Here is a 13360-nt window from a genome sequence, read left to right as displayed (position 1 = left end):
GTCCAGGTGGACCCTGGGCAGATGAGGTGGCATGACGGGGTTCTCCCAGGGAGGGGGGCACCCCTCCCTGAGTGGCTGGACTCCTGCCACAGGCTGCTTCCTCTTTTAAGCTACAGTGTGGGCAAGTATGACCTGTGCGTAAACAAGTTTACAACCCCAGTTGCCACAGTCCTGGCTTGTGCAACACGGGGGCTGACCAGAGCCAGCTGCTGGCCCTCCTGCCCAGCCCCGAGGCCCAGACCCCGGGGTCCCTGTCCCCAGACACCTCCAGTTGCAGGTGGTGGTGGCGGAGGGGCGCATCCTGGAGGCTGGGTGGGGGGGTCCTTGTGATGAGGGAGGTCCTGGCTGCCATTGCCGAGTCCCTGTTAGTTAGCTGCGCATTGTGGTCAGTGCACAGTCCCAGTGGCTGGTGTTTTTGCCCAAATAGGGACATGCTGCCTTTGAACTTCTGCTATCAGATGACGTGCAGTGTGTGACCAAAGAAGAGAAGTAAACTTGTCAGGGATTTTGGGTGGCTTGTGTGCCTGGTTGTACGGCTGCATGAGCTCGGGGACAGGTGCTGCCTGTGCCCTGCTCGCTCTGGCCCCAGGGCCTGTCCCCTGCCCCAGACACGCCGTGTGTGCGCGAGCTCCTCCTGCCTTGTTTCTTTCGCCATTCACTTCATGGGAGATGACGGTCTGCTGAGCTGTGACCTCTGGTCTGGTACCAGCTGTGGGTGCCACTCCATTTTACCTGACACTTTGACATGCTCCACTGTCCATCCCAGAGAACACGTCCAGAATAAGGTTTGGGTGCCACTGGCCGGCTCAGCCGCAGAAGGCCCGGGTCCCAGGTCCCTGGCCAGAGTAGGGCAGCCCCATCCACCCAGGGCTGGCAGGAACGAGGGGAGGCACCAGCGGGCAGGCTGCATCCAGTTGCTGTGCCAGGAGCTGCAGGCCTTGACCCGTAGGGACCCAGAGCTGCCCAGCACCTGGCCTGGAGCCCCACCTGTGTGCTCCCCCTGCTCAGTCTCCCCAGTGAGGCCTCAGGAGCCTGCAGGCAGGACCCAGGGCCTGGAGGGGCACCCACCCCATAGGGCTGGCCACAGACAGCTGGAGCTTTCTGTTCCCCGTAAGTCAAGGTGCACCTCCCAAACCTTGCTCCCTGGCAGAGGCTCCTCCCCCACACACAATCTTTCTGTCACTTATGCTCCTCCCCTCCCCCAGCAGGGCCAGCACCCCAGCCCGTTTCCTCGCCTGCATGGGGATGCAGAGTTGCAGGAGTGCCCCGGGTTAGTCTGTCCACTTCCCCCTGCGTTCATTCAGAGCAGATGTATGAAGCTTCCGTGTGCTGGACACTGGATACCTGACACTGTCCAGGAGCCCCCAGAGGACCTGTGGAGAGGTGTTGGCCCCGCCCACTCATGGCCAGGTCCCGCCCCTCCCGGCTTCTGAGGGGCTGATTGGCTGCGGGCCAGGGTCTGGTTGCTGGGCGGGGCGCGCGGGAATAAATCTAGCTGAGCGCAGGACCAAACTCAGTCTGGACACGGAGCTGCGTCTCCCCACGCGCGGTGTCCCCGGAGCTCCGAACTTCCAACCCGGACCCCTGGGCAATCGCCCGCACTACCCCCACCACCACCCCATCATGCACGGCCTCGGGCTCCTGCTGCTCAGTGTGCTGTGGCTGCAGGGTGAGTGATGCGCATCCCACTCTGGCTGGTTCGGTCACTTGGCCCTCTGTGTCCCCCACGGGGCTCAGGGCTGATATCTGGGAATCAGGAGGAGCAGAGGTGGTCACTCAGCGGAGAGGCCCTGGGCAGCGGACACAGAACCTTCAAAAGGGAACTGTTGAGAACCGGCACCTGGCACTTCCTGCGCTGGAGGTGGGGGCTGGGGCAGGGACACAGCAGGGTGGAGGACCCTGCCGCTTCCCCTCCATCCTGGGGCCCTGGGGAGATAGCCCACCCTCACTGGGATCCCCCAGCCTGGCAGGGAAGAGAGGACTGAGGACCAACGGCCTGGGGCCGAGGTGTGGGGGCACCATGAGGCGGTCGTTGGCTGTGGGACAACTTCCAGGTCTGGGCTAGGTGAGCTGCCTGCAGGCAGGGGTGGGGGCTGCCAGGTCCCAGCTCAAGGCAGTTCTGTGGTTAGTTGAGAAGTATAAACCACAGGTGCTGGGTGGGCAGACCCGCCCCCTCCGGGGCCAGTGCGCATCCTCAGTTCCTGAGCAAGATGTCTGGGCCACCCTGAGCACCGGGGGCAGCCTGGTGGGCCCCTGGAAGGGCTGGCGCCGGGCAGGATCCCTGGGCACTGCCAGGCACAAGTCTGCCTGGCTTCACCCAGGGTGGGGGTCCGATGGTCTTTTTAATGCTGAGCTCCTACTTGGGCTTGGGAGCTCGACCTCAGACCTCAGAGTTTCCAGGCGATTCCTTGTGGGGAGGGAGCCCCAGGGCCAGAGAGTGCCCGTGCGCCTGCTCACGCCGGGGGCTCTCCCGCAGTGGTCGCCCCCAGGGCCGCTCTGCCCCACGTGGAGCAGTACGAGGTGGTGCAGCCCCGGCGCCTGCCAGGAACCCGCACCCGCCGAGCCCTGCCCTCCCACTTGGTAAGTCTCGACAGGAAGCTGGCCTGGGGTTCCCCACCTCGCTCACCCCATCCCTCTGAGCCAGTTTCCTTCTGAGAGTGAGATGATAGCCCAGCCCGATGTGGAGGGTGGCCTTTGGTGCTGAGGGCCAGGTGGACTTCTGGATTTGGGGCAAACCATGGAGGGGGCTCAGCCCACTTGGGCGGTCTCTGTCCAAGCCACCCCCTTCCCCCAGGCCTCACCTTCCGTCCTCGGCCTCACGCACACCCTGCGTGGGGTGGCACCCACTGCAGCTGCCCTGTCTTCCTTTCAGGAACCACGCTGGTTGGGCCACTCCTCAGTTTCACTCCAGCGATCAGATTCCTCTTAGATGGGAGGGGGTGGCTCCCCAGGGCGTGTAGCATTACACCTTTCTCGGACATCTGGGGCGGGGATTCCCCGGGGCTGCCCGGGGGCATTCCTGCGTCAAGTGCGCATGAGGATGGGTTTACCTGTGTGAGTGTGTGTGTGTGTGTGTGTGTGTATGTGTGTCCGTCCGTCCGTGCATGTGAGTGTGTGTGGTGTGTATATGTGTATGTGTGTGCCCGTGTGTATGTGGTGTGTGTGTGTGCGTGCGTGTGGCGGCAGAGGACAGCCCCATCCTGACCTCAGTGCAGAAGAGCCGCCTGCCACCTGGGCCCTCAGCCCACCCTGTGACATGGCACACACTGTCCCAAGGGGCCAGCAGCTGGCAGGAGCGCCCCTCAAATTGGGCCCAAGGTCGAAAGCTCACCTGCTGTAGGAGGGACGGCCCCGCCCCACACCTCTGCTGCCTTGGTTCTAGGGTTGTCTGTCAGAAGCTGTCTCCCACCCCTTTCTTCCTGGAAAAGGGATGTTGTCACTCTCCCTGCATGGACATATGGGGGATGTAAGCCTGGAGGGGCCCGGTGTGGTTCTGGGTGGAGCTCCCTGCTGCCCTGACCCTTCCAGTGCAGCCTTGGGCCCTACCTCCTTCCACTGGCCTGACTCAGCCACCCCCAGCTTTGAAGTGAACGTGGCTGGGGCAGGGCCCTTCATCGTGGACTCCTCCCTTTTCCCCTGGCTCAGGGCCTGTACCCAGAGAGCGTGAGCTATATCCTGGGGGCCCGAGGGCACAACTACACCCTGCACCTTCGGAAGAACAGGTGAGCAGGGTCTGAGCCTGCCCAGGTCTCGGTCCCCAGGCTGGTCCCTCTCCTGCCCCCAGCACTCCTGTGTCCCAGGCGTCCTGCCCCCCTGGCCCAGCCCCTCCACACCAGAGGTGGCTTCTAGGGGAAATCAAGTGGGGCCCAGAGTGCCACAGGGGCTCTTTTCCAGGGACCTGGTGGGCTCAGGCTACATGGAGACCTACGTGGCTGACAATGGCTCCCAGGTGACCGAGCAGCTGCAGAGGCAGGTATGGGCCCCAGGGTGGCCCTCTCCAGGCTGGCAGTGGGGGTGCTGGGAGTTGGGGCACTAGAGCAGGGTCTTCATGCCCTCCTCCTGCAGGATCACTGCTTCTACCAGGGCCACGTGGAGGGGTACCAGCACTCCGCCGCCAGCCTCAGCACCTGTGCTGGTCTCAGGTGGGTGCTGCAGCCCTGGGCCAGGCATGTCAGTGTCAGGGCCCAACGCACTCCTCCGTCTCCAGGGAGGTGAACCGAGGCCCAGAAGAGAGGGGGGACCTGGGGACACCTGCTGCACTGGGGTGTCGGGGCCCCAGTTAGATGTCACAGGCCCCCGCAGGGCCCTGAAGGCACTGTCCTGCTGCATGTCGCTGGCCAGGGCCGCCTGTGCCTCCCTGGAGGGGCAGGCAGGGGACTGACTAACCCCAAGCCACCTGCTCCCTCTGCCAGGGGCTTCTTCCAGGCCGGCTCCGCTTTCCACCTGATTGAGCCCCTGGAAGTGGGCGGGGAGGAGGAGCAGCACGCGCTGTACCAGGCAAGGCATCTGCGGCAGAAGGCTGGCACCTGTGGGGTCAGCGACAGCAACCTGCAGAGCGCCTTGGGGCCGCGGATCTCGGCAGCCTTCAGGCCCCGGGTGAGGGGGGCCTGACTCACTTCATCCCCGTCCACTTGGGCCCCTGCAGCCCCCAGACTCCTGTGTGCTCAACGAAGTGGGGGTGCTGCCTGCTGCCCTGTACTGGGGTGGGCCCAGTCCTGGCTTCCCCGAGCACTGTGTGGGGTCAGTGTGTGAAGGCTGTCTAAGGACAGCAGGGCTGTGGCTGTGGCTGACCGGTTTCCTGCCACTGCCCCTCAGAACTGGCCACTATCCCGAGAGACCCGCTACGTGGAGCTGTACGTGGTCACGGACAGCACAGAGGTATGTGGGGTGGGCACAGGGGGCAGGACCCAGACGGCTGACGGGCTGTAACCTGAGGGTCCGCTGTCCCCCAGTTCCAACAGCTGGGGAGCAGAGAAGCCGTGCGCAGGCGGGTGCTGGAGGTGGTGAACCACGTGGACAAGGTAGGGGCCACTTCTGCCGGGGTGGGGGTTCTCCTCTAGGGGCTGCTAGGGGTCCTCCCAGCAGGGACTTCCAGGACATCCGGGTCCATTCCAGACCAGGCAGACTCCAGCCCAACAGAAACCCTGATTGTGGAGGTTTGACGGCACCTGAAGAGGAGAGGAGGGGCTGGCTGTGATGGGCCTGGCAGCAGGTAGAGCCAGGAGAGGAGGGAGCTGGGACTTGGCCCTGTACTGGTGACAAGTCCATCGCATGGACACTGCCTGAGGGGCGCCGGCCCTCTCACCGGCCTAACCATCTTGAACCTGACCCTCGGGACCCCTGTTCTCCCAGCTTTATCAAGAACTGAATTTCCGTGTGGTGCTGGTGGGCCTGGAGATCTGGAACAGTGGGGACAAGATTCACATCAGCTCCCAGGCCAACGCCACCCTGGAGAACTTCCTGGCCTGGCAGGCTCGGGAACTGGCAGGGCGCCGCCCCCACGACAACGCGCAGCTCATCACGTGAGCGGGGGCAGAGGACCACACATGGGGCTGGGAGAGGGGCACCAGGGTGGTCCCGGGGTGTCCCCATGCAGACACTGCTCTCGTTTCCAGAGGGATTGACTTCACCGGGACCACCGTGGGACTGGCCAAGGTGTCCGCCATGTGCTTCCAGGGCTCGGGGGCTGTGAACCAGGTGTGGAGATCCGGCCTAGGTTTTGCTGGAAAAAGGCTGGAGCTGGCCGCTGGGTGGGGAGCAGGGCTCAAGAGCTGGAGCTCGGATGTATGAGGGGGACCTCAGGACTCAGGTCCACCTGCTCGTCCCCCCACGCTATTGTCTGGACACCTGAGCAGCTTCCTCTTTTGGAAGAGGCACTGATGCTTTTACGTTTTAAGAAGTGATGTTGGCAGGAAGTGCCACCAAGGCCCTCAGCCTGCTTGGGGCAGCCAGGGCGGGAGGGTGGACGGGCCATGTGAGCGGCCCCAGCCAGCACAGCCCTGCCTGCAGGACCACAGCCCGAACCCCATTGGCGTGGCGAGCACCATGGCCCACGAGATGGGCCACAACCTGGGCATGGACCACGATGAGAATGTGCAGGGCTGCTACTGCCCCGTGCCACGGTCCGACGGTGGCTGCATCATGGCGGCCAGCATTGGGTGAGGCCCGGCCCCATCCACCCTGGGGGCACCCTGGGGGCTGGCGGCCTGCCCACCACCATGACAGGGATGCCCTCCCCTTAGCTCCAAGTTCCCCAGAAAGTTCAGCCAGTGCAGCCAGACCGACCTGGAGACGTTTGTGGAGAAGCCGAGGACGGCCTGCCTGGTGAACCCCCCGGACCTCAGCCGGCTGGTGGGCGGCCCTGTGTGTGGGAACCGGTTTGTGGAGCACGGGGAGCAGTGCGACTGTGGCTCGCCCCAGGTACAGGGCCGAGCATCCCGCTGCCCTCTGCTCTCCACCAGCGTAGGGGTGCGGGGTCCCCGTCCCCAGGTCAGGGCGTCCACTCCTGACCTCCCAGGTGCCCTGCACGCCCACAGCCGCACCTGCTGCTCCCTGGCACTGACCGGACTGGCAGGGGTCACGGGTGGGAGTGAGCGGACCTCCCGGGGGAGGGGCCCTGGGTCGGCTCGGACCGCTGCCCCTGCGCCTGCCCCTAGGACTGCCAGAACCACTGCTGCAATGCCACCACCTGCCTGCTGGCCGAGGGGGCCGAGTGTGCCCACGGCGCCTGCTGCCATGAGTGCAGGGTGAGCACGGGCCCGGGGGTGCTGGTGACACGGCGCAGGGCAGGCGTGGGTGCTGGGGTCCTCTATTCCCATGGTGAGCTTTGCTCTGCTGGACCAGGTGAAGCCAGCTGGAGAGCCCTGCCGCCCCGAGAAGGACTTATGTGACCTCGGGGAGTACTGTGACGGCCAGCAGCCAGCCTGTCCGGAGGACGCCTTCCAGGAGAATGGCACGCCCTGCCCTGGGGGCTACTGCTACAACGGGAAGTGCCCCACACTGGCCCAGAGGTGCCGGGACCTGTGGGGGCCAGGTGAGGCGGGCAGGAGCCCTGGGTGTGGGACCTGCTGGCCTGCCAGGTGGCTGCCAGTCCTGAGCTGGAGGACTCACTGCTCCTGGCCCCACAGGCACTCAGGTTGCCGCGGAGATGTGCTACACCCACAGCATCTCCTCAGGCTGCAGCAGCGGGATCCCCCTGGGCTCTGACAGGTAATAGTCCATCTGTGACCTGGCTCCCCTGGGCCCAGGGTGTGGGATGTCCCCATAGGTGGGGCCACCAAGGAGTCTGCAGGCTGAGTCAGGGGACTCTCCCAGGGCCTGCCCTGCCTTCTAGGACCCCCGGGCCTGCTGCCCTTGTGGGAGGGTGGGTCACTGTGGCTGGGGGTGTGAACACCTGTGGGTGGACCCCAAAGCCCATCCGAGGGTCCTAGGCCTTGCCTACAGCTCCTAGTCCCCTCAGCAGGAGACGCTGTGGAGTTGGCTCCTGGCACACCCCTCTGCCCTCAGGGTCAACATGTGTGGCACTCTGCTCTGCGAGGGCGGGCAGAAGCCCCTGGAGCGAGGTTCCTGCACCATCTACTCCCGCATGGGCGCCTGCCAGGCTCTGCGCCAGGACGACAGCACTGCCTACGAGCCGGTGCCTGAAGGCGCCAGGTGCGGGGAGGAGAAGGTAGGGCTGGATGCAGCCTGCAGTCAGACTGCTGGGTCCCCAGGATTAGCTCGAGGGGCCCAAAGCCTGGCGGGAGGAGGGCTGTGCAGTAGCCTCTGTTCTGGGTAGAAACTCGGGAGGCTCTCAGCGTTGGGGGAGTAGCCCCTTCTCAGCTGAGGGATTTGAAGGCTGTCTGTTCTGCAAGTTCCCCGGGGACGGGTGGGGCGCTCCTCTGTGGCCTTGGGGGCCTAGGCTGGGCTGCAGATGGGGCTGTCCTGGGTGTGGGGCCGTGGCACACCCCTCCCTGTCCGAAGCACAGCTGCAGGTTTCAGGTGGGCTTCAACTGATGGGGGGGCAGTTCTCCAAGCAGGTTCTAGACTGGCTACCTAAGAGTTCCCCGCTGCCCCCCAGGTTTGCTGGAAAGGACTCTGCCGGGACTTTCACGTTTACAGATCCAGAAACTGCTCTGCCCGGTGCAGCAACCACGGGGTACGTGGGCCCAGGGGACGGCCTGCCACCAACCCTTTGGACTCAAAGATGTGTAGGCTGTGCTCGGGGCAGCCCAGGCAAACAGGGCAGAGGCCCGCGCCCGGGGACTGTGCCAGGAGCCCACGGGGGCCTCTCAGGCCTGGAACTGGCGTGGATCTGGGCATCCCAGGGTGCTCACAGTGCTGGAGAACACACAGGCCAGGCTGGTCAGATTGGAAGTGTTCTGTTCTGAGCTCCTAATAACATGTACTGTGATGCAGGGGAGGTCAGAGCCCCAGGGCAGGGCCCTCTGTGCCCCCGTCTCGGGGAGGACGGCCCACCACAAAGCTGCCCTGCCTGCCCTGCGGCGTCCTGCTTTGCTCAGAAAGCCTTGTCGATCGGAGCCCTCCTCCATCACCCGGGGGAGGGGCTGCTGTGGGTTGATGGTGGCAGCCCTGGACGCCCAGCCCGTCCTCCATCAGCGGAAGCCGGGGCAGAGCCCCTTGCAGGCTGAGGCCGGGCCTGCTGACTCGGGAGTAGATGGCACCTGGGTGGGCACCAGGCGGTGCAGTGGCGGGGGTCTGGAGACCCTGATGCCTGGTTGTCCCCCAGGTGTGCAATCACAAGGACCAGTGCCACTGCCACCCTGGCTGGGCCCCACCCTACTGCGCAGAGCTGCTGTCCGATGTGCGCACAGGTAGGGCCCGCGCCACCTCCGGGGTCTGGTCAGGGTTCTGTCTTTTCTCAGACCACTGGGGCAGGGCTGAGAGGCAAGCCAGGTGCCCCTAAACTGTGAGCAGCATATTGAAGACGTGGCTTTGCAGCCCCAGACATTCTGACCCCTGGGGTCCAGGGCAGGGCCCAGGAGCCTGTGCCCCCACCTCAGCCCTACTGAGACGGGGGGCCGGCCTGGGTGGAGCGGAGCAGGAGCAGCACAGGATAGCGCCAGCTCCTGGCGGGACTGTCGGCCCCAGCCTGGGCCCGGGGACCTCAGGGCCCCCCACCCTCTGAAGTATCTTCCTCCGCAGTGGCCACTGGACATGTGGCCATCCATAGCACCACGGCCTCTAGATCTGGTTGGGCTCCACCCATATCACTGTGGGCCTGGGGCCATCCACTGCCAAGCCCTCCGACCGGTCATCGGAGAGCCCAGAGCACCAGTGCAATGCACTGGGTCTCAAGGCCAAGGGTCCTTAGATGGCCCTGGGATTTAGGGGAGGACCCAGGGCTCCGGGTTGTCGGCATGGCCAAGGAGGGGTGTGAGGAAGGCACCCCCTGGGGCCCCTGCTGCCCCGAGCCAGGTCCGGCCCTGGTGACACCCAGCCTCCTATGCCCCCACAGCATCCAGCAGCTTCCAGATGGGCGTGCTGGTTCCTGTGGTGCTCCTGGTGGTTCTGGCACTCACCGTGGCAGGAGTGGTCATCTATCGCAAGGGCTGGAGCCCAGTCCGGAAGAGGTGAGGGCTTTCTGGGGTTGCAAGGCACCCATGTGTGCAGAGCGTGCCCCCTGTTCGCACTGTTGGAGAAGGGAACCTCTCACGAGGGACCCCTGCCTCTCGCTGAATAGGTGGTAAGCAGTGGTGACAGGTTGGTAATGTGCAAGCTCAGAGAAGCCCTTTCCTCCCCCACACACTTGACCCCAGTTGGCACCGGCCACCCGCCCTCCTTGGACACGGCACTCTGAGCCTTCCCTGCACTGGGGGTCCCTGACACCCGCTCTGTGGGGACCTCAAGCCCCAGGCCAGCCACAGCAGGGCACCCTTGCCCAGTGGCCTCCAAGCACCTCCCGCCCAGCTCAACTGGACCCTAGAACCGATGGGGCCCAGGACACATGAGGCTACCTCCCCCTCCTCGAGTGGCTGTGACCAGCGCACCACATAGGGGCAGCTGCAGCTGAAAAGGACCCTGACCAGGCCTGGGGACCCTACATGAGGAGCCCCAAGTCCTGGACTGAATCCTGAGGCCAGGACGCACTGACTCACCTTATTTCTCACCAGGAATGTGGCGCCCAAGACGGCTGTGGGGCTCTCCAACCCTCTCTTCCATGAGAGGAACAGCTCACCAGTGAAGGGCAGGGTTACAGCTCCCCCCAAGGGGCCCCCAGAACCGATCCTCACGTCCCGTCCCTGCCAACCCCCCAGGCCCACGGCCTCTGTGGTGACCCCTAAACGGCCTCCCCCTGCTGTAAGCATCTGCCATCCCCAGCGGGCCCCCCAGGCCTCCCCCAAATCTCATGCCAGGGTACGGTCCCCAGGGGCTTAGAGTGGCCACCACTGTCACCTATTTAGAGGAGAAACAAGGCTTCAGAATGAGCGATCTGAGGACCCATGTGAGCTGGTGGCAGGATTGAATCTGAGGCCCAAGGCCTCTGCGAGATCCGTCATCCTCACTGCTGCCCAGTTCCTCCGTGCGTCCACAGGTCTGGGGGGCAGGCCCGCAGCAGACTGATGGAGGACATGGCCCCACGCGCACATGGGGCTTTATTCTCCCTCCGGGGGGTCCTTAGCTGGGCGAAGGGCAGCTCTGAAGCCAGGGGTCCCTGCTGGTGGCCGCCCTGTGAGACCCCTGCTCATGCCCATTCCCTGCAGCGCCCAGCTGCCATGTCCAGCCCACTCTGCCCAGTCCCTGTGTACACCCAGCAGGCCCCAGACCAGGTGAGCCATGTGGGTACAGCTAAGCTGTGGAGGTGGAGGGGCTGGGGCTGGATTTCGCCAGGGACCCCAGGGTAGTGGCAGCTGCACCCTCGGGGGCTGACCACCTGCCCTGTGGCCCAGTGAGGACGTGAACTGGACCTAGGGGACCGGGGGGTCCTGACTGCTCTGCTCTCCCACCAGCCCAGACCTGCTCCTCCCGCCAAGCCCCTGCCAGCGCTGAAGCCCAAACAGGTAAGGGGACTTGGCCTTTGGGACGCGGGGCTTATGGGGGCTCATCATCAGGCTTCCTCTGGTTTGAGGCTTCAGGGGTTCGGGGAAGCTCTCTCCCAGATACGCGTCACTGGTGCCCCCCGCCAGCCCTCCGCCACTGGGCTCGCCGGGGATGCCCCTTGCACTCTCACAAAGTCTGGCCCTGGAGGGTCCCCTCCATGGCTGGGAGCCCCTCGGGTGCCTCTGGACAGACACACTCACCTCCTGGCAGGCAAGGGGGGAAGACTGCGGGGGCAGGAAGGCCCCCCAGAGGAACAGGTAGTGCCCCCCTCCTGGGACAGGGCTCTGCCCACCTGGCGCTCTGTGGGGCCCCATGTCAGTCTGTCCTCACAGGGGTGTTAAGTCACTGCTTGGTTGCAGTGGTGTCTGTGGGGAATCAAATCACTGTAGGGCCCGTCTTCCCTTTGTGGTTAGTGTCTTGGACATACTTAGAGAGACGCCCAGCCTGTCACTCCTTAGACTGACCCACGAAGCCTCCGGCGGGGTCCTGCCCCATTAAAAGACCACACTATGGTGTTTGCTTAACAGAAATTCTCTATTTCTCTTTCCTTTTTAACTTTTTACTTTGAAGTAATTTTAGACTTACATTAAAGTTACAAAAATAGTCTTTAAGAAAAGTCTTAGAAGGGGTCTTGACAGGCCAAACAGGGAGGGGGAGTGGGTAGAGATTTCTGGTGGCAGCCGTGCGCCCGGATTGTGCTGGAGGAGGGCGTGCACAGGACTTCCCCCAGCTGCTCAGCAGGCCATTCTGAGTATGTGGGCCTCCCTCCATTCCCGTTCCGGTTCCTGTGGGCCTGGGCTGAGCTGGGCTGCAGCTTGAGGCCTTCCTCCTGCACCCTGGAGCCCAGAGCCTAGGTGGCTCTGGAAAAGCAGAAGTGCAAACAAATGCGAATTTGAACTCCAAAGACTCACATTCTGGCAACTTAAGAGCTTTACTGCGTGGGGTGGATAGGGGTTTTGAGGCGAGATGAGGGAAGAGGGCCAGCTGGTGACGGGCTGATGGGCCCGGGAACCGGAGCCCTGCCACATTTGGGTTTCGTTCTGGGATGGGGACAGCCATGGGTGGGAAGGGTGTTGGGGGAGCTTTTCTTTAGCGGGCTTAGCAAAGAGAAGCCTGAAGTCCAGTCAGGAGCAGAGCAGGGAACCCAGGGAACTTTCTAGAAGATGCTGGGAAGATGGTGCCCTGGCATGTCCCGCCATCAGCTGTGTCTACCTCCTCCCAGGTCATCAAGCCAACTTGCACGCCCCCGTTGCCACCCGTCAAGCCTGGGGCGGGGGAGGCCAAGCTTGGACCCAGTCGGTGAGCGCCTTTCACACAGGGCAGTGTCCACCTGCGCTGCCCAAGAGGGTTAACTCTGCTGCCTTCTGTCAGTGATGCTGGTCCTACTGGCTGTGAACTTGCCTTTTTGCTCCACTGGAGTGGGGGGGTCCACTCTTTATAAAGTGTCAGCTGCTAATATCACGGCTATCACAGCTCTCACTGAGTGCACACAGTGTGGGATGAACTGAGGATCTGAATTTTTTAAAAAGTGAAAGGAAGTTCGATTCAGTTGGGCTCTTTGTAGCAAGTGGGTTTTAAAATCAGTTCTTTTTTCCTCCTCCAAGGGAGCTGTTGGCCCAAAGGTTGCTCTGAAACCCCTCATCCAGAGGAGGTGATGGGGCCCAAGCTCAGAGCACCCTGGGGGCATCTGTGTACCAGTCCGGACGTTGCCTGTGGTTCACGGGACCTTGCCACCCGCACGGCAGATGCAGCCCCCTGGCCCCAGGCCCTCTGTGCTCTTGCGCCCACTGTGAGAAGTCCTAAGAGAAGCGCCATCTCCTCGTGGCCGGGGTCACTCTTCGGCATCCCAGGGTCACAGCCAAGGGCCTCTCCCCCTGGCCTCGGGAATGGGTCACCTATGCTCTTTCCTGGGGTCAGTCCAGTCCCTCCTCACCCACGTGTCTCCAGACAGCCACTGGGGTCTTGTCTGGGTCTTTGAAACCTCAGGTGCACATTCAGCAGGGCTGAAAGCGTTGAATTTTTTTGTATTTTATGATTAAGTTCTTGATCAAGTTCTAAATGAGGGGAGATTTTTACTAGATCAGTGAAAAATGGTGCGGCGAAACAATGTGGAGTTTATAAGATTGAAGGGTCTGACGCTTATTAAAATAAAACGTCTACTGTAAATGAATAAAGTCAAACTTTCCCCCTGCTTTTCTTAACTTGATCGTAAGCCCTCGCGAACCCGAAGTAAACAGCCAGGCCCTCCGGCGCGGAGGAGGGCAGCCGGCGCCCCGCCCCGGTCTCCCGGCAACGGCCCCGCCCTTCCGGCCCGTCTCCC

At 63.4% G+C, this 13360-nt stretch overlaps 1 protein-coding gene across 2 annotated transcripts; it reads left to right on the top strand.

The window, feature by feature from the left end:
- The first annotated feature begins 1321 nt into the window (after positions 1–1321).
- On the top strand, positions 1322–13232 carry ADAM8 (ADAM metallopeptidase domain 8). 2 transcript variants are annotated; one of them, XM_072972179.1, is made up of 24 exons: positions 1322–1669; positions 2477–2580; positions 3646–3722; positions 3895–3973; positions 4066–4142; positions 4413–4596; positions 4816–4878; positions 4953–5021; positions 5353–5522; positions 5616–5697; positions 6010–6158; positions 6243–6420; positions 6657–6746; positions 6844–7033; positions 7128–7209; positions 7507–7669; positions 8060–8137; positions 8729–8813; positions 9458–9572; positions 10113–10299; positions 10704–10769; positions 10950–11000; positions 12263–12338; positions 12643–13232. In XM_072972179.1, exons 1-24 carry the CDS (start codon positions 1624–1626, stop codon positions 12693–12695), a joined length of 2514 nt encoding a protein of 837 aa, XP_072828280.1. In that variant the 5' UTR covers positions 1322–1623; the 3' UTR covers positions 12696–13232. The 2 variants fall into 2 exon arrangements, with proteins under 2 accessions (XP_072828280.1, XP_072828279.1); XM_072972178.1 differs by lacking the exons at positions 1322–1669; positions 2477–2580 and adding an exon at positions 2981–3466 and having other exon boundaries at positions 12643–13231.
- Positions 13233–13360: the final 128 nt, after the last annotated feature.

The sequence above is a fragment of the Vicugna pacos genome, chromosome 11 (assembly GCF_048564905.1).
Source record: "Vicugna pacos chromosome 11, VicPac4, whole genome shotgun sequence".
NCBI lineage: Eukaryota > Metazoa > Chordata > Mammalia > Artiodactyla > Camelidae > Vicugna > Vicugna pacos.
Note: the sequence above shows the minus strand (reverse complement) of the source record. Positions and strands in the feature narration are given on the sequence as shown.